General features: G+C 44.2%; 1 protein-coding gene across 1 annotated transcript; it reads right to left on the bottom strand.

Moving 5' to 3' along the window:
- Positions 1-15491: 15491 nt before the first annotated feature.
- Positions 15492-17258, bottom strand: LOC142302172 (olfactory receptor 11A1-like). The gene has a single exon (XM_075343255.1). The coding sequence runs from the start codon at positions 16570-16572 to the stop codon at positions 15622-15624; it is 951 nt and encodes a 316-aa protein (XP_075199370.1). The 5' UTR covers positions 16573-17258; the 3' UTR covers positions 15492-15621.
- Positions 17259-19456: the final 2198 nt, after the last annotated feature.

Below are 19456 nucleotides of genomic sequence, written 5' to 3'. Positions count from 1 at the left end.
GCAGGAGAGCAGTATGCGTGTCTGTATGTATGTATGTATATATGCAGCAGAGCAGTATGCGTGTCTGTATGTATGTATATATGCAGCAGAGCAGTATGCGTGTCTGTATGTATGTATATATGCAGCAGAGCAGTATGCGTGTCTGTATGTATGTATATATGCAGCAGAGCAGTATGCGTGTCTGTATGTATGTATATATGCAGCAGAGCTGTATGCGTGTCTGTATGTATGTATGTATATATGCAGCAGAGCAGTATGCGTGTCTGTATGTATGTATATATGCAGCAGAGTAGTATGCGTGTCTGTATGTATGTATGTATATATGCAGCAGAGCAGTATGCGTGTCTGTATGTATGTATATATGCAGCAGAGCAGTATGCGTGTCTGTCTGTATGTATGTATGCATGTATGTATGCAGCAGAGCAGTATGCGTGTCTGTATGTATGTATGCAGCAGAGCAGTGTGTGTGTGTGTCTGTATGTATGTATGCAGCAGAGCAGTATGTGTGTCTGTCTGTATGTATGTATGCAGCAGAGCAGTGTGTGTGTGTGTCTGTATGTATGCAGCAGAGCAGTATGTGTGTCTGTCTATATGTATGTATGTAGCAGAGCAGTGTGTGTGTGTCTGTCTATATGTATGTATGCATGCAGAGCAGTATGTGTGTGTCTGTATGTATGTATGCAGCATAGCAGTGTGTGTCTCTGTATGTATGCATGTATGATGTGTATCTATGTATGTCAGTGTATATGACTGTATAGATTTGTCTGTTTATATGTATTTTTGTGAGTTTGTCTTTAAATATGTATATGTACGTGTATATATCTGTGTATGTGTGTGTGTCTGCGTGTGTATGGGACCCACTGAGACTCTTCCGCCCGGGGCCCACAAAAACCTGGAGCCGGCTCTGCCTGCGGTGATGAAGTCCCGCCATCCCGACCTCAGCGCTGTCACTGTCCTCCATGGTCGCCGCTTGTCACATCACCTTCTCTCGCTTCCGACCCGAGACTGACTAGCGGTGACGTCACGGGCCTCTCGCGATTCTTGGCTGTGAAGGCGGCGGTCATTGAACTTAGTGACAGGGGCTGTCAGCAGTGCTGGAGATCAGCGCAGGTAATGTACCTCGCTGACAGCAGCACTTGTCATGCCCTGCAGTGACCTGGGCTGACCCATTGATGTTAGCTCAGGTCACTGCACTGCTCTCCCAGCCAATGGGGAACATTCTGCTCTTCATTGACTGGGACAGTGTGGATCGTCATGGCAACCCCTTGGATTACACCAGACCTGGTTTTCTTTTTCTTTCTAATAAATTGGTTAAAGAGGGAATGTTTTGGGGAGTGTTTTTTCAAATAAAAATGTGTTTGTTGTCTATTTTTTTTATTACTGACTGGGTTGGTGATGTCGGGTATCTGATAGACGCCTGACCTCACCAACCCCAGGGCTTGATGCCAGGTGACATTACACACCTGGTATTAACCCCATATATTACCCCGTTTGCCACCGCACCAGGGGCGCGGGATGAGCTGGGGCGAAGCACCAGGATTGGCGCATCTAATGGATGCGCCACTTCTGGGGCGGCTGCGGCCTGCTATTTTTAGGCTGGGGAGAGTCCAATAACCATAGACCTCCCTAGTCTGAGAATATCAGGCCCCAGCTGTCTGCTTTACCTTGGCTGGTGATCCAATTTTGGGGGACCCCTACGTGTTTTTTTTTTTAATTATTTATTTAATTTAAAATAACAGCGTGGGGTGCCCTCAGTTTTGGATTACCAGCCAAGGTGAGGTTGCCAGCTGTGGTCTGCAGGCTGCAGCCGTCTGCTTTACCCTAGCTGGCTACAAAACTAGGGGGAACCCTACGTCATTTTTTTTTCATTTTTTTGGCTAAATACAAAGCTAAGCACCCCTTAGTGCCACATGAAAGGCACCAAAGGGTGCTCCACTTTTTCTCCACTTTTTCTCCATTTTTTTCTCCACTTTTTCTCCACTTTTTCTACATTTTTTTTCTCCATTTTTTCTCCATTTTTTCTCCACTTTTTCTTCACTTTTTCTCCACTTTTTATCCATATTTTCTCCACTTTTTCTCCACTTTTTCTCCACTTTTTATCCATTTTTTTCTCCATTTTTTCTCCACTTTTTCTCCATTTTTACTCCACTTTTTCTCCACTTTTTCTCCATTTTTTTCTCTACTTTTTCTTCACTTTTTCTCCACTTTTTCTCCATTTTTTCTCCACTTTTTCTCCACTTTTTCTCCATTTTTTTCTCCACATTTTCTCCACATTTTCTCCACTTTTTCTCCACTTTTTCTCCACTTTTTCTCCACTTTTTCTCCATTTTTTTCTCCACTTTTTCTCCACTTTTTCTCCACTTTTTCTCCATTTTTTTCTCCACTTTTTCTCCACTTTTTCTCCATTTTTTTCTCCACTTTTTCTCCACTTTTTCTTTGTTCTTTTTCTATGGTCGGTCTACCCATTAGCTCTGCCATGCATACTGTAGCTCTACACCTACTGCACATGTTACTTCATGATTGACATCTCTTTCGTACCAGAGCTGTCTAAGCCTACTCTGACCCCATATTTGTCATTACTATATTGTCCTTGTACTGTATTATGACATTTGTATCATGTGTTTCATTTCTTGCTGTGTTGCAATTTTTTTGCTGCATCCCAATTGTACCTCTACATTGTTCGAGTTTATGTTATTGTTCTCTCACTCTTATGTGATACTGATTATTGTCATTTTTCATGATTACATGCAGATAAGTCCAATCTGACGAAGGCTGAGGCTGAAACGTCATTTGTAACTTGTTTTGGACAAAAACATATATGCTTATGAAAAATTTTTTTTTCTTAATACGGACCAATAAAGAGTGATTTTGCATTACTATCCGTTGTGACTTACTGACTTAGTCTGGGAGATTTAGAGTGCCGAGGTTACTCACTAATTTTATCTATTATTACCTCTGAGCACCTATATACCAGTGAGCAGAGCTTCCTCTACAGTAGTTCTCCTGATTAGGCATGCCCTTACCTCATGAGCAGGGCATTGCAGCTTTGGTAGCAACCATTACGACATGGACTCTGCTGCTGTGGACCCAGGGAGAGTGAGTGCAGATTCATTGCACCCACACTCCTCACATGAAGGGTCCGCACTCCTAGAAAATGGGGGATACGTTCCCTGAGTGTCTCCCCCCCATATTCTAGACGGTCCAGAGTCGTCGTGGGACCCCTTTATTTTTTTTTCTTACAATAAATTGGTGAAAGAGGAAATGTTTTGGGGACTGTTTTTTCAAATAAATTTCTTTTGTCGATTTTTTTTTTTTTTTGTTAGTACTGACAGTTTATGATGTTGGGTATCTAATAGATGCCATGACATCACAAACTGCTGGGCTTGATCTCAGGTGACTTTACAGCTAGTATCAACCCGATTTATTACCCCGTTTGCCACTGCACCAGGGCACGGGATGAGCTGGGGTGAAGCGCCAGGATTGGCGCATCTAGTGGATGCGCCACGTCTGGGGTGCCTGCGGCCTGCTATTTTTAGGCTGTGAAGGCCCAATAACTATGGACCTTCCCACCCTGAGAATACCAGACCACAGCTGTCCGCTTTACCTTGGCTGGTGATCCAATTTGGGGGGGACCCTACTTTTATTGTGTAATTATTAATATTTATAAAATAATTATAAAAAAGAGCCTGAGGGGACCTCCACATTGGATCTCCAACCACGGTAAAGCTGCCAGCTGTGGTTTTCAGGCTACAGCCGTCTGCTTTACCCTAGCTGGCTATCAAAAATGGGGGGACCCAACGTCATTTTTTTTTTTAACCATTTTTTAAATAGAAAAAATTAATGGGCTTCCCTGTATTTTGATTGCCAACCAAGGTAACGGCAGGCAGATGGGGGTGGCAACCCATAGCTGTCTGCTTTATCTGCGCTGAGAATCAAAAATACCGCGGAGCGCTACGTCATTTTTTTAAAGATTTATTTTTACAGCACTGTGATGTCTAGCAATCAAAATACAGGGAAGCCCATTTTATTTTTAGTTATTTAAATAAATAATTAAAAAAAATATATATGGGCTCCCGCTGCATTTTTTGTATTGCTAGCTAAGGGTAATCCAAGCAGCTACTGGCGGCTAACCCCCACTGCTTGGTGTTACCTTCACTGGCAATGGAAAATCCAGGGAAGCATTTTTTATTTTTTTTGCCAAAAAACTACAAAAAAAGGACGTGAGCTTCGCCATATTTTTGTATGCTAGCCAGGTACAGCAGGCAGCCACGGGCTGCCTCCAACCCCCAGTTGCCTATTTGTACCCGGCTGGGAACCAAAAATATAGGGAAGCCCGTTTTTTTTTAATTATTTCACTTATTTCATGAAATAATTAAAAAACAAATGACGTGGGCTTCGCCCCATTTTTATGTCCAGCCGGGTACAACTAGGCAGCTGGGGATTGGAATCCGCAGCACAGGTTAGCCCGAGGTTTCTGGGCCCCTCTACTGCGGATTTCAGTCCGCAGCCGCCCCAGAAAATGGCGCTCTCATAGAAGCGCCATCATCTGGCGCTGTATCCAATTCTTCCAACAGCCCTGGAGCCGGGTGGCTTGTTGGGTAATTATGAGTTAATACTGGCTTTGTTTTACTAGCCAGTATTAAGCCAGAGATTCTTAATGTCAGGCACGTTTGACCCGGCCATTAAGAATCTCCAATAAAGGGTTAAAAAAAACACCACACAGAGAAAAAATACTTCAATAGAAATAAATACACAGACACATTAGAGACTCCATCTTTATTACCCCCTGTCAGCCCTCCACGATCCTGCTCTTCTGTCTTCTTTCTTTCTAGTGTAGTAGTAGTGACGATTGTAGTGAGGATGAGATTCACCAGCTCATCACTTGGGGCTGGGGAACCTCCATCCTCACTACAATCCTCACTAGTGTAGTAGTAGTGACGATTGTAGTGAGGATGAGATTCACCAGCTCATCACTTGGGGCTGGGGAACCTCCATCCTCACTACAATGCTCACTACAATCCTCACTAGTGTAGTAGTAGTGACGATTGTAGTGAGGATAAGGTTCACCAGCTCATCACTTGGGGCTGGGGAACCTCCATCCTCACTACAATGCTCACTACAATCCTCACTAGTGTAGTAGTAGTGACGATTGTAGTGAGGATAAGGTTCACCAGCTCATCACTTGGGGCTGGGGAACCTCCATCCTCACTACAATGCTCACTACAATCGTGCAGCCTTCACTCCGTGAGTGATCAGTGCTGGCTGTCAGCGGTAACAGCGGTAACGCTGACAGACGCGTTACCATAGCAACGGTGCTCTCGGAGCCGCGGTTAGCGGTGACATCACCGCTAACTGCGTTGCTATGGCAACGGTGATCTCCGTTAATGACTGGCTGTGACAGCCGGTCCCTAACGGAACGGGGAGTCGACCATGTGCTAGAGCATGTCGCCGGTACACAGCGATACACATATGTGCACCGTGTACCGGAGAGATGCACTCGCAGGTCCTACATGACGTGTCATAGTCATGTGACCAGTCTGTAGCCAATGAGATAATAGCCACGTGACTGGTCACATGGCTATTCTGACGTCACGACAGGTCCTGCATCTCTGCTGGCAGTGCCGGTCACGGGAGGATTCAGCGATCATCGGATGGAATAGCGGCAGGAGACAGAGTGCAGAAGGGATCGCGAGGACCGGTAAGTGTTATGGCAATGTTTATTAACTGTTTGTGTACATTTATCATGCATTTTTATGTGTTTGTGATTGCCTCCCATTCTAGCCTATACGTTCGAGTTCAGTTCGTCGAACGTTCGACGAACCGAACTCGAACGGGACCCCCGTTCGGCGATCCGACCTCGAGCCGAACCGGGACCGGTTCGCTCATCTCTAGTATTGAGCAGTGCAGGAAGACACAAGCGTCAACACAAAGGCTAGTTTCTCTTCTATGGGTTAGCAAAAGTTATTACTTTGCTGGTCTTCGATGTTTAACTCTTTTACATGCTGTAATGCACTGAAGATGGCATGTTCCCTGAGTTTTTCCAGCAAGATGGTGCACCATCACATTATGGGTGTCAGGTCCAAGCATGAACATGAACAGTGTCCTGGAACGTGAATTGGTCATCGTGGGCCAGTTGAATGGCCACCAAGGTCTCCCGATCTGACCCCGTTAGACTTTTATCTTTGGGGTCATCTGAGGGCAATTGTCTATGCTGGGAAGATACAAGATGTGCAGTATCTAAAACAATGGATACTGGAAGCCTGTGCTGGCATTTCTTCTGCGGTGTTGCTATCAGTGTGTCAAGAGTGGGAGAAGAGGTTTGCATTGACAATCCAACACAATGGGCAGCACTTTGAACACATTTTATAAGTAGTCATAAAAGTGTAAATAACTAATGAATGAATAAAGTTACATTAAAACTAAGCACACCATTGTTTTTCTTGTGAAATTCTCAGTAAGTTTGATGTGTTACATGACCCTCTTCCCATTGGAAAAAATAAAGTTGGATCCAAAATGGCCAACTTCAAAATGGCCGCCATGGTCACCATCCATCTTGAAAAGTTTCCCCCCTCCCATATACTAATGAGCCACAAACAGGAAGTTGATATCACCAACCATTCCCATTTTGTTTTGGTGTATCCATATAATTGGCCCACCCTGTAAATGCTGCTGCAGCACTGCCAGACAAGCAGCCACATCTGTCTTGCAGAAATGGGCATACACACGGCGTACCTTCATGTGTAGCTCAGGTAAATCTGGAGAGTTTTTCTGAACTCATTGAACCACTAAGTTTAGCCCTTGATCCAGGCATGGTATGTGTGTGAATTTGCCAAGCATTAGATCCGCCATCAGGTTACAGCCATTATCACACATGACCTTGCTTGTTTGTAGGCTCAGCGGCCAGTGCCACATATGTCTGGTTTCTGAGAGCTTTCGTTAACTCTGTGATCTGCTGTTTATCACTTAAAGAAATTCTATTCAGCAGAGCCTGTTGCTGCTTCACAGAGGCAATGCTGCAGTGCTACCAGCTTCTGACTGATATGGATGATAATTTAGAGATGGAGGATGAGGAGGAGGAAGGGGGCAAGAACTGGTACAGGATGTTGGGGAAACCCTGCTGGTTATATGGCTTGCAATTATAGGTATCAGTAGCAAGTGTGCCGCCCTATGGTGCGACTTTATTGTAGCCACCACCACAGGGTTCACCCAGTGTGCCATCAGGGAAAAGTTTCATCCATGGCTATATGCACTTGTCCATGTGTCGGTGATTAAGTGGACCTTCCCAGTAACTGCATTGGTGATATAGGACTTGTGTTTGTGTAAAGTGGGTATGGCACTAAAGGAGAAATATTGGCCTTAGAACTTGCAGTGTGTGTGCTCTGGGGAGCAGTTGCCTACTTTCTACCTTCTTCCAGATGCCCCAATGGTTTCCAAGTGGACCGGTGATACTTTCTGTTAGTGCCTGTTGTGGTCCTGCAGATCCTTCCCAATCTCTGTTGCTGTACTCACTCTGCATGGCACCTTCCCAAATTGGATCAGTGATTTTATTGTCCAAAACTATGTCTTCCACTTCTGCACTCTGGTCCTCTTCCTGACTTATTGACATAACATCACTTGTTGGCAAATGTGTCTCACCATGATCTAGCTCTTAAAACACTAATTGCTGTTCCCCACGATTGTCTTCTTCTGACTGTGGCTGCTCAAATATTTGGGCATCATTACACATCATTTCTTCATATCTCCCTTGAAATGTGCAGTGCGAAAGGCCAGAAACAATACATGGAAATGTAAAGAGCTTCTTGGAGTGTTGGAGTACTTGTCTTCTGGTACTCATCATGGTTTGAAAAACAACGATTTGGGAGATAATTTTGTGTTTCAGACTCTTTACAAGTGAATCTGAACCGTGTGGAAGACAGGAAAAGAAAGCAAGTCGGAGTCATATTCCAATTTTTTGAATATAAAATGTATAATTTTTATTATTAAATATTCATAAAATATACACAAAGCATTGTTACAGGGGGAGATAAAGTGCAGAAGAAAGGATGGCAATTACCGCGGAAATAGGAAAAGTCTGCGAGCACAATTCCAATATAATAGCGTTCACCCTGTAGAGGCGCTAAGCAAACTGGAACAATTGTATTTCAATATTATTGTATTCAAGGGAGGCCTCACATTAGTACCTGACAATTGCAGAGTATATATCTTTATAAAGGCTCTCGCTCCCACACACATGGACATAAGCACAAACACTTTTATGTTAGATAACACGGTCAACCAATGGAGATGTTCAGCAGGCTGAAACAAGTATTTTTAATTATAGTTGTGCTATGCCACGGATGTCGGGGGAGACCTTGTATCAGTACCTAGCATAATACAGAATATATGACTTTATAAAGGCTCTCCCTCCCACACACATGGACATAAGCACAGACACTTCTGTGGTAGATGACACGGTTAACCACTGGGGGCAGGCTACATGCGGTAATAAGCGACGGTACAAAGGTCAATTGTGCTCACCCATAATGATTGTTCCGGCTGGTAAGCACTGTCTGGGGGCTCATGACAGTGTTACATTTAGGGTATGTGCGCACTAGGCGTTTTTTTCACGCTGCATTTTTATGTGCGTTTTTGTCTCAAAAAACGCACCCGCGGCTAAAAAAACGCGACAAAAACGCATGCGTTTTTACCGCGATTTGGTGCGTTTTTTGCTGCGTTTTTGCTCACTGCGTTTTTAATCAGTGCAAAATGCCATTAAAGATTGTTGATGAAAAAAAAAAAGGTCTGATGTCATTTCCTTCTTCAAAATGTTCATTGTATGCAGGAGAGCAGACAGCTGCAGAACTAGTGTATGCAGGAGAGCAGACAGCAGCTGCAGAACTACAAGGCTCAGCATCCTCCATCCAGGACTGTATGCAGGAGTTTTTTCCCAAAAAGAAAAGAAAAATGACATGGGCTTCGCTATATTTTTGTATGCTAGCCAGGTACAGCAGGCAGATACAGGCTGCCCCCAATCCCCAGCTGCCTATTTGTACCCGGCTGGGAATCAAAAATATAGGGAAGCCCTTTTTTTTTTTATTTCATGAATTTCAAGAAATAATTAAAAAAAAAAATGACATAGGCTTCGCCCAATTTTTGAGTCCAGCCAGGTACAAATAGGCAGCTGGGGATTGGAATCCGCAGTGCAGAGTGCCCATGCTTTCTGGGCACCCCCGCTGCGAATTGCAGTCCGCAGCCGCCCCAGAAAATGGCGCTTTTATAGAAGCGCCATCTTCTGGCGCTGTATCCAACTCTTCCAGCTGCCCTGGTGACTGTGGCTCGCTGGGTAATAATGGAGTTAGGGCTAGCTGTATATTATCAGCTGGCCCTAAGCCCGAAATTCATGGTGTCACGCCAATATTAGACATGGCCACCATGAATTTCTAGTAATGATAAAAAAAAACACAACACACAGAAAAATATTTTTATTAGAAATAAAACACAACACAATTAGTGTCTCCATCTTTATTGAAATAAAGAACCCCCCTCCGCAGTAATCCTGGGTCAACGGTCCCACGCCGTCCAATCCGGATCCAATATCATCTGATCGGTTTGCTGGAAGGCAAAGCGATCAGATGATGTGTCAGGTTCTAGGGGCTGAAGCACATCACAGAGCAGCTGATTGTATAAAAGCCAATTATACAATCAGCTGAAGCATCAGTGCAAAAAAAAATAAAAAATAAATAAATACTCACGTCTGTGCTGATTACCGGCAGCTCCTGGAGCGATCGGATGAGAGTCTGATCCTGTCCCATCACTGCAGGAGCTGCCGGTAATCAGCTGATGAAGTCTCCTGACGGCAGGATCAGCTGATAGCCGGCCGGGCGTGAAAAAGCCGGTGACACCGCGAGAATTACGATCAGATGATGCGTCAGGTGACTGCATCAGGTGATCCGCCGCCAGGTCCTGCAAGCTTCGTACGTGCCCCGGGGAGACTGCACACAGCCAAAGCGGCGGTACCGGGACAGGAGCTGGGAATGGGCATGGCACCGGGACCCTGCAGACAGGTGAGTATATATGACATTTTTTTCTTCTACTGTTCACTTTTGTTTTCGCCGCTGCCTCCACCTCCCGCCCAGACATGGCACCGCACGGAGCTGACATGGTACCGGGCGGGTTGTGGATGCAGCGGTGACGGTACCGGGAGGATTCCTGCTTCTGTGTTTACCAACAGAAGGAATCCTCTTCCTGTACACGTCACTTTACTGCCCACCCCTTGCGTTTATAGCTGCATTTTTAGACATAGAAACGCAGCTATATGCGTTTTTCATTGGGTTGTTGAACATCTCATTGAACTCAATGGGTGAAAAACGCAGTGAAAAACGCAGAAATAATTGACATGCTGCATTTTTGTGGTCACCACAAAAACGCAGCTACAAAAAAACGCTGTGTGCGGACAGCACTTCTGAAAACCCATAGACATTGCTGGGGAAGCAATGTCACTGCGTTTTCAGCACAAAAACGCGGTAAAAAACGCCGCTAAAAACGCAGCAAAAATGCCTAGTCCGCACAAGGCCTTAGGCTGATGTTTTTTGCTTTTTTTTGTGGAAATTTCGGAAATTTGGTGAAGTTTAGAAAATTTTGCAATTTTCAAACTTTTAAATTTTTTGCCCATAAATCCGAGAGATATGTCACACAAAATAATTACTAAATAACACAAAATAATTGCTAAATAATAAATAATTTCCCACGTGCCTACTTTACACCAGCACAATTTTCAAAAGTTTTTTTTTTCTGTTAGGAAGTTACAAGGGTCAAAGTTCATCAGCAATTTCTAATTTTTCCAGCAAAATTTACAAAACTTTTTTTTTTTTGTGACCACATCACATTTGAAGTGACTTTGAGAGGCCTAGGTGACAGAAAATACCAAAAAGTGACACCATTATAAAAACTGCACCCCTAGCACTGCTCAAAACTACATCCAAGAAGTTTATTAACCCTTTAGGTGCTTTACAGGAACCAAAACAATGTGGAAGGAAACAATGAAAATGATATTTTTTTACACAAAAATATTAATTTAGCCATATAATTTTGCAATTTAACAAGGGTATCATAAAAAATTGCAGCATAAAATTTATTGTGCAATTTCTCCTGAGTACAGTGATACCTTATATGTGGTGGAAATCCATTGTTTGGGCGCACGGCAGGGCTCAGAAGAGAAGGAGCACCATTCGAATTTTTTAAAGCAAAATTAGCTGGAATCATTATCGGATGCTATATTGCGTTTGGAGAGCCTCTGAGGTGCCTAACAGTGGAAATCTCCCACCAGTAACCCCAATTTGGAATCTAGACCCCCCCAAGGAACCTACGTAGATGTGTACTCAGCACTTTGAACCCCCAGGTGCTTCAGTGAATTTCATAATGTTGCACCGTGAAAAAAATGACCACAAAAATGTTCTCTAAAGGCTACTTTACACACTGCGATATCGGTCCCGATATCGCTAGTGTGGGTACCCGCCCCCATCTGTTGCGCGACACGGGCAAATCGCTGCCCGTGTCTCACAACAGCCGTCACACATACTTACCTGTCCGGCGACGTCGCTGTGACGGGCGAACCGCCTCCTTTCTAAGGGGGCGGTCCGTGCGGCGTCACAGCGACGTCACTGAAGCGTCACTGAACCGCCGCCCAATAGCAGCGGAGCGGCGGAGATGAGCGGGACGTAACATCCCGCCCACCTCCTTCCTTCCTCATAGCGGCCGGGAGGCAGGTAGCAAGAGCTTCCTCGCTCCTGCGGCGTCACACGCAGCGATGTGTGCTGCCGCAGGAACGAGGAACAACTTCGTTACTGCTGCTGTAACGATAATTGAGACTGGACCCCCGTGTCGCCGATTAGCGATTTTGCATGTTTTTGCAACGATGCAAAATCGCTTATCGGTGTCACATGCAACGGCATCGCTAATGCGGCCGGATGTGCGTCACAAAATCCGTGACCCCAACGACTCCGCATTAGCGATGTCGCAGCGTGTAAAGCCCGCTTTAGTCTCTATTTTTTCATTTTCACAAGACAACAGGATAAAATGGACCTCAAAATGTGTTGGGAAATTTCTCCTGAGTATTTTGATACCCCATATATGGGGGGAAACCACTGTTTAGGCACATGGAGAGAGGGGAGCCAGCACGATCTGAAAATGGCATGCATCATATAAAAAGTGCAAATTCACAGATTTATTCCAACTGTACTGTAATATAAATGAGATTTTTAGCAAATAATTGATCAATTCTTTGAGCCACCCCTGCCAACGTCACGGCAAATCTCAATAGGGGGGTCCTACTCTACATTCTGTATTTCATGTGCCATGCGGCCTCCTAGATAAAGTTAAAAGCAGAACCATAATGGAGCACACATACCTGTAACCTGTATATATAACCGCTTCTATGTTGCAAAAGAGGCAATTGTGGATAGAGGCCAGCCCAGGTCCCAGCATGTGGAGCAAGCTCTGCACATACCAGGACTATATCAGAACTGACCCTCTCAGTGCCAGACAGCAACCATTGATAAAGGCGGACCAGATCCAAGATGGTGCTTAATTAGCATTGCCTGTGGAAAGGGGTGAGGTAACTGAATCTGAACAGCTACCAACAGGAGGAATACATTGCAAACCAAGATCAGGCGTGCATGGCATGGTGGTGACCGGCCACCAGAATTTGTAGCATAACTACGACCAAACAGAGAGAGAGGGGAGCCAGCACGATCTGAAATTGGCATGCATTATATAAAAAGTGAAAATTCACAGATTTATTCCAACTGTACTATAATAAAAAAAAATGAGATTTTTAGCAAATAATTGATCAATACCTGTATATATAACCGCTTCTATGTTGCAAAAGAGGCGATTAATTAGCAATGCCCCTTCTTGGATCTAGTCGGCCTTTATCAATGGTTGCTGTCTGGCACTGGGAGGGTCAGTTCTGATATAGTCCTGGTATGTGTAGAGCTTGCTCCACATGCTGGGACCTGGGCTGGTCTCTATCCACAATTGCCTCTTTTGCAACATGGAAGCGGCTATATACAGGTTACAGGTATGTGTGCTCCATTATGGTTCTGCTTTTAACTTTATCTAGGAGGCCGCATGGCACATGAAATACAGAATATAGAGTAGGACCCCCCTATTGAGATTTGCCGTGACGTTGGCAGGGGTGGCTCAAAAAATTGATCAATTATTTGCTAAAAATCTCATTTTTTTTTTATTATAGTACAGTTGGAATAAATCTGTGAATTTTCACTTTTTATATGATGCATGCCAATTTCAGATCGTGCTGGCTCCTTTTTCTCTGTTTAGGCACATGGCAGGGCTCAGAAGACAAAAAAAACACCAATTGAATTTTCAAATGCAAAATTGGAATCATGAACAGACGCCACGTTGCATTTGTAGAGCCCTGATCTGTCTAAACAGTGGAAACCCCCCCATATGTGACCCCCCAGGGAAAAAGGGTGTGTGGGGTGTGTGTAAAAAAACAAAAAACCCTAAAATTTGTGTGTGTGTTTCTGTAAATCTATTTTCTTTGAATAGAAAAATCCTAGAAAGAAAAAGAGAAAATTGAAAAGAGATTAAAATTTAGTAACACAAAGAAACATGCTACATGGATGTCCGTAAAAAACAAAAAAAAAGTCATGTCTAAAATTGAGCACGGATGCAGATTTGTGATGTGCATCACGGATCAGCGCTCAGCGGCTTGCAGGACACACGGACAGGTGGGGTGCAAAAAGCGACGGGGGATGACGGACAAAAAAGTTTCCTGCCCATAATTGTGCATGGATGCCGATCTGTGATGTGCATCACGGATCAGCGGCTGCAGGATGTATGGACAGATAGGGTGCAGAAAAGGATGGGGGATTACACAAAAAAAATGATTCTCACAGGACCAGGAAAATCAGTGACCAAAGGAACTCTGCAGCAGGCAGCTAGATAGAGGCACTCACAGGCAGGTGAGTTCAGACGGATGAAGACCTCAGACGACCTGGCAGGAGGATCCAGAAAGCAGCTGCAGCAGGAAATTGGACGTCAGAGGGGGAAAGGAGAAGTTGAGGGGAGGGGGAATGGAGGTGCGGGGGACAAAAGAGGAAATGGTGGGAGGGGCGGGGACAGGAGAAGCCATGGGAAGGGGAGGAGGGGGATACTGAGAGATCAGAGGAGGGACAGTACTTGCGGCAGTGGCAGAGATCGGGCAATTAAGCAGTGACACCAGTGTCAAATCACATGTCCCAGCAGAGTCCCACCCCAAACTGGCTGGGTGAGGGCTCTCCAGGCCAAAACAAGCCTTGGTAGAGACGTCATCGCCAGGTCAGCCTGCCCCCCTGCATGCTGATTGGAGCAATTGTGCATCAAAGCACAATTGCTCCAATCAGTGCAGCAGGGGGGGGGAGGGGGCACTGTGTTTGCTGGCCTCCAGCCAATGATTGGTGCTCCTGAAGCACCGACCATAGCAGGATCGCACTATTTTAAGCAATTATTTTGCGTGAAATAGTGCAATTGTTGTGATTGGCAATTCAGATTTGAACAGCCAATCCCAATGATCATACATGGGGGATTGCAATGCCACCCCTCCAAGCCAAGCAAAGGTCTCCTGCTGTAAGAAAAGGCAGGGGGCATCATTTGAAAGCCGTTGCTATAGACATGGCAATCAAATGAATTTTAGACAGTAAAGTTACGTCCCTAGTCGTTAAGTCACGTAAAAATAGGACGCAACTTTACTACCCGCGGTCATGAAGGGTGTCACGGGGTCCTTCTCCCATATCACACAATCCCATATCACACAATCAACAGAGCGAGAGATGGCTGTAAAATCCAAAGAGCATTTATTTCAAGCAAATCAAATGGTCCATAAAATAATCCACAAAACAGAGGGTAAAATTAGTCCAGTAACACAAATATAGTCCGGTAACCGATAAATATCCAGGTCTCTCTCAGAAGCCAGTTTCTCCCAGAGGTTCAATCTTCCTGCTTCACTCTTGAAGTTCTCAAACAGACTGCCCAATTCTTCAGGTAAGCAGAGAGTTTAGGTGGATCTCACGCCCCCCTCCCCCGACTTAGGAACAAAAGCCTGGCAGGGGAGGAATTAAACCTGCAAATGGGACAATGTACACACAAGGGACACAGAATGGACAGTGAACCACGCCCAAACATCAACCCACACAAAATGGTACACAAGCCACAATATTGTGTTGGGACAAGTTCACAATGTGTGATCCTGCTCTAGATCTTAAGTGGGCAAATATTAGTAAGAATAATTAAGCATAGTCAAACATTTCTTCATAAATACATCAAATAATAATGTTCTTATACATTTGTAATTATAATTGATTAGACGTTTTATCATATTATTATTGAAGTAGTTGTAAATTGATGTGAATTTCAATTTTTATAAGTTTTATTTTAATCAATATTTATACAGGTTGTAATGTTAAAAAAAAATTAGATAAATATTGTTACTTTAATTCTTACATAGTCCGCAAAATATTTTTTAATTAAGGATGCTACTTGCTAGATTTAATTAACATTGCGATTAACATATAAAAAAAAGAGATCAGATAGAACTATTCCTAGAACTAAAAAGTTTGCTAATTTTCATATCTCTTTCTTTTCCTAAATAAATCTTTTCTTTCCGCAAATCAACAGATATTTCATCACCGCAGACTGGATCTCTTTGTTTCTTAGACTGTATATCATGGGGTTTAGAAGGGGGGTAACCACAATGTAAAGAAGAGAAAACAACTTATTTATAGTCATTGAGCGTCCTCTGTAGGGGACCATGTAGATGACGAGCATGGAGCCGTAATACGTAGAAACAACCACCAAGTGAGAGCTACAAGTGGAGAAAGTTTTTTGCCGACCCGATGTGGAAGAAATTCCAAAAATGGTGATAAAAATATAAACATAAGTGATAATAACAAACAAAAATGGCAAAATAATTATTGGAAAACAAAGAAAAATCATTTCAATGTCAAGAACAGTTGTATCTGAGCAAGAAAGATCTAAAATAGGGGCATAGTCACAGAAGAAATGGTTAATCACATTCGACCCACAGAAGTCTAAACCACATACAAGAACAAGTGATATAAGCACTAACGTGAAGCTGAGTATCCAGGAGGAGACGATCAGGCCGTATCTCAGCTTCCGATTCATCATTGACATATAATGTAGAGGTTTACAGATGGCCAAGTACCGGTCATACGACATGGCCGTGAGCAAGAAACACTCCGCACTGACTGTTCCTCCATACAAAAAAAATTGGGTTAAACACTCAACATAAGGTATAAGACTCCCATCCCTTATAATTACATCCAGCATTTTAGGAACCACGCTGGTTACAAGGATTATATCTGACAGTGACAAATGTCCGAGGAAGAAGTACATGGGAGAATGCAGACGTTGGCTGGTGGACACCAGGAAAATGATGAAGAGGTTTTCACACATGGTCACACAATACGTGAGAAGAACAATGGAGAAGAAAGGCAACTTGTAATCATCCAGCTCCGGGAATCCCAGTATAAGAAACTCAATAACGGTGGTAGCGTTAACTGCATGAACTTGCATAATTAATTATTATTTGGAATCACCTTTCAGTGTTTTCATCATATCAAAGCAATAATGAATGTGTTCCTTGCTCCCATTAAAGCAGAAACAGTCGTCACAATCCCAACTGTCACAATCTAAAACACAGTAATAAAAAAACCATGATGTTTAGCATATCCTAGTGATTGGGAGGGAAAAATGTCTGTGTGGTCTATGGTGTAAAGGGTGCTTTACACGCTCCGACATCGCTAGCAATGGCTAGCAATTTCGAGCGCGATAGCACCCTCCCCCGTCGTTCGTGCGACATTTGGTGATCGGTGCCGTAGCAAACATTATCGCTACGGCAGCGTCACACGCACATACCTTCTCAGTGACGTCGCTGTGACCACTGAACAGTCCCTCCTTCAAGGGGTAGGTGCGTTCGTTGTCATAGCGATGTCACAGCGGTGTCACTGAGTGGCCGCCCAATAGCAGAGGAGGGGCGGACATGAGCGGCCGAAACATGCCACCCACCTCATTCCTTCCTCATTGCCGGTGGACGCAGGTAAGGAGATGTTCATTGTTCCTGCAGTGTCACACATAGCGATGAACGACGAACAACCAGTGGCATGCACCACCAATGATATTATGAAAAGGAGCGCCGTGTCAACGATCAACGATTTTTGACTATTTTGCAATCGTTGATCGTTGCTCCTTGCTGTCACATGCTGCGATGTCGCTAACGGCGCCGGATGTGTGTCACTAACAACGTGACACCAACGATATATCGTTAGCGATGTCACAGCGTGTAAAGCACCCTTAAGGGGAAAACTTTTCTCCTTGAAGAGACTGACAAACCAAACTCCTGCCAGTGAGGAGTCATATAGCTGCAATGCTCCTCTGGGAAATATGAAAATTGTCTCCTCAGGGAGGAAGGAGACAAACTTTAGCGCCACCTATTGGAAGTAGCAATCCTAAAAGTCAACATTAACTCTTTATTGAGCCTTGTCATATGACTTAAGCCTGCTTTACACCTTACAATTAAGCATACGATATCGTATGCGATCGTACCCGCCCCCATCGTATGTGCGACACGGTCAATTTGTTGAATGTGTCGCACAATCCAATTAACCCCCAGTCACACGTACTTACCCGTCCATATGACCTCGATGTGGGCGGCGGACATCCACTTCCTGGAGTGGGAGGGACGTTCGGCGTCACATCGACGTCACACTGCAGCCGGCCAATTTGTTGCCCGTGTCGCACAATGTCGTTAACCCCCGTCACTCGTACTTACCTCCCGAATGACCTCGCTGTGGGCGGTGAACATCCACTTCCTGAAGGGGGAGGGATGTTCGGCGTCACAGCGACGTCACACAGAGGCCGGCCAATAGTAGCTGAGGGGCAGGGATGAGTGGGACGTAACATCCCGCCCACCTCCTTCCTTCAGCATTGCTGGCGGGATGTAGTTAAGCTGTGTTCATCGTTCCCGGGGTGTCACACGGAGCGATGTGTGCTGCCCCGGAAACGCTGAACAACCGGACCATAGAAGGACGTTCAATTTTTAGAAAATGAGTGTAGTGTCAACAAGCAACGATAAGGTGAGTATTTTTGCTCATTTACCGTCGCTCGTAGCTGTCACACGCTACGATATATCAAACGGTGCCGGATGTGTGTCACTTACGACGTGACCCTGACGACTTATTGTAAGATATATCGTAGCATGTAAAGCGGCCTTAAGTCATATGACAAGGCTTGTTAAATGGTCACTTTTGACTTTAAGATTGCTACTTCCAATAGGTGGCGCTAGAGTTCGTCTCCTTCCTCCCTGAAGAGACAATTTGTCTGGTCTGTGGTGTTAACTGGAAATAATTTACTAGTCACATCAGATTACTAAAAAGAATAGACAAAGTTCATCATTTTCATCTCAATCAGATCTTCTGCCATTGGATTTCCACCATGAAAACTATCAGGAATGGATAATCATAGAAGTTGTTGGTATAAGCTCCAGGCACAGATTCCTTATATTTTGAGAGATGAAAATCTTCTATTAAATAAAGAAAGTTAATTTTAAATTTAATTTTATTAAGAGATCTTGGAATAATTTTCACAATTAAATTAAAAACATTACAGCATGTGATCACAGCTTATTCTTTCTGTGACGTAAAACATTTCCCTTCCTGGTTTAAAAAAAATGTTTTACTGCAATGAAAGAATAATTTGCAATCCAGTGCCATAATGTTTGTATATTTTTAAATTCCCCCTTTGCCCAGAGAATATGGTGTGATCAGACCGTGCCCCTGCATGGTCAGACACGGCCATTACACAGTATATGGCAGGGACACATGTATAAGATTATCTCAGTGCAGGAATATTTTAATGTTCAATTGTATAAATATGTAATATTTAATATGTAAACATATTAAAATATCAATACAAAAATTCTAAAAAAAATTTAAAATATATATTTAACACAAAAGCATTTTGCAAGCCTTAATTTTCTGATGATAGTTTATTTCTAAGCAGCATTCTTGCCATGTGCAAGATACATTTGTGGCGCCCTGGACTAGCCAGGTCATCACAAATAACACACAAACACCTCCACCCCCATTAGACAGGGACATCAGCCAAACACAAAAACCTTGTTGCCTCCCTCCAGTGTCTTATGTCCACACCAGGTGGGGCGGAGCCAAGTGGTTGACCCCACCCACCAAGGCGTTCACAGGCCTGGAGAAGGGAAAAGTGACAGCTAGAGGTTGGAGGATGAAGTGAGAGGAGCAAGCACTTGGGTGTCTGGGTTTGTGGCCCAGGCACTGACAGCAAGGTTGGCAGATGGTGGTGGCCGTCTGCAGGAGTGGTGGAGCAACGCGGAACCGTAGGACCGGGGTCGGGCGTTGGCCCGCCGTTACCGACTGGGGAGCGAAGT

This window comes from Anomaloglossus baeobatrachus, chromosome 4, assembly GCF_048569485.1.
Source record: "Anomaloglossus baeobatrachus isolate aAnoBae1 chromosome 4, aAnoBae1.hap1, whole genome shotgun sequence".
NCBI lineage: Eukaryota > Metazoa > Chordata > Amphibia > Anura > Aromobatidae > Anomaloglossus > Anomaloglossus baeobatrachus.
The sequence above is the reverse complement of the archived record's forward strand: the minus strand, read 5'-3'. Positions and strand labels throughout refer to the sequence as shown.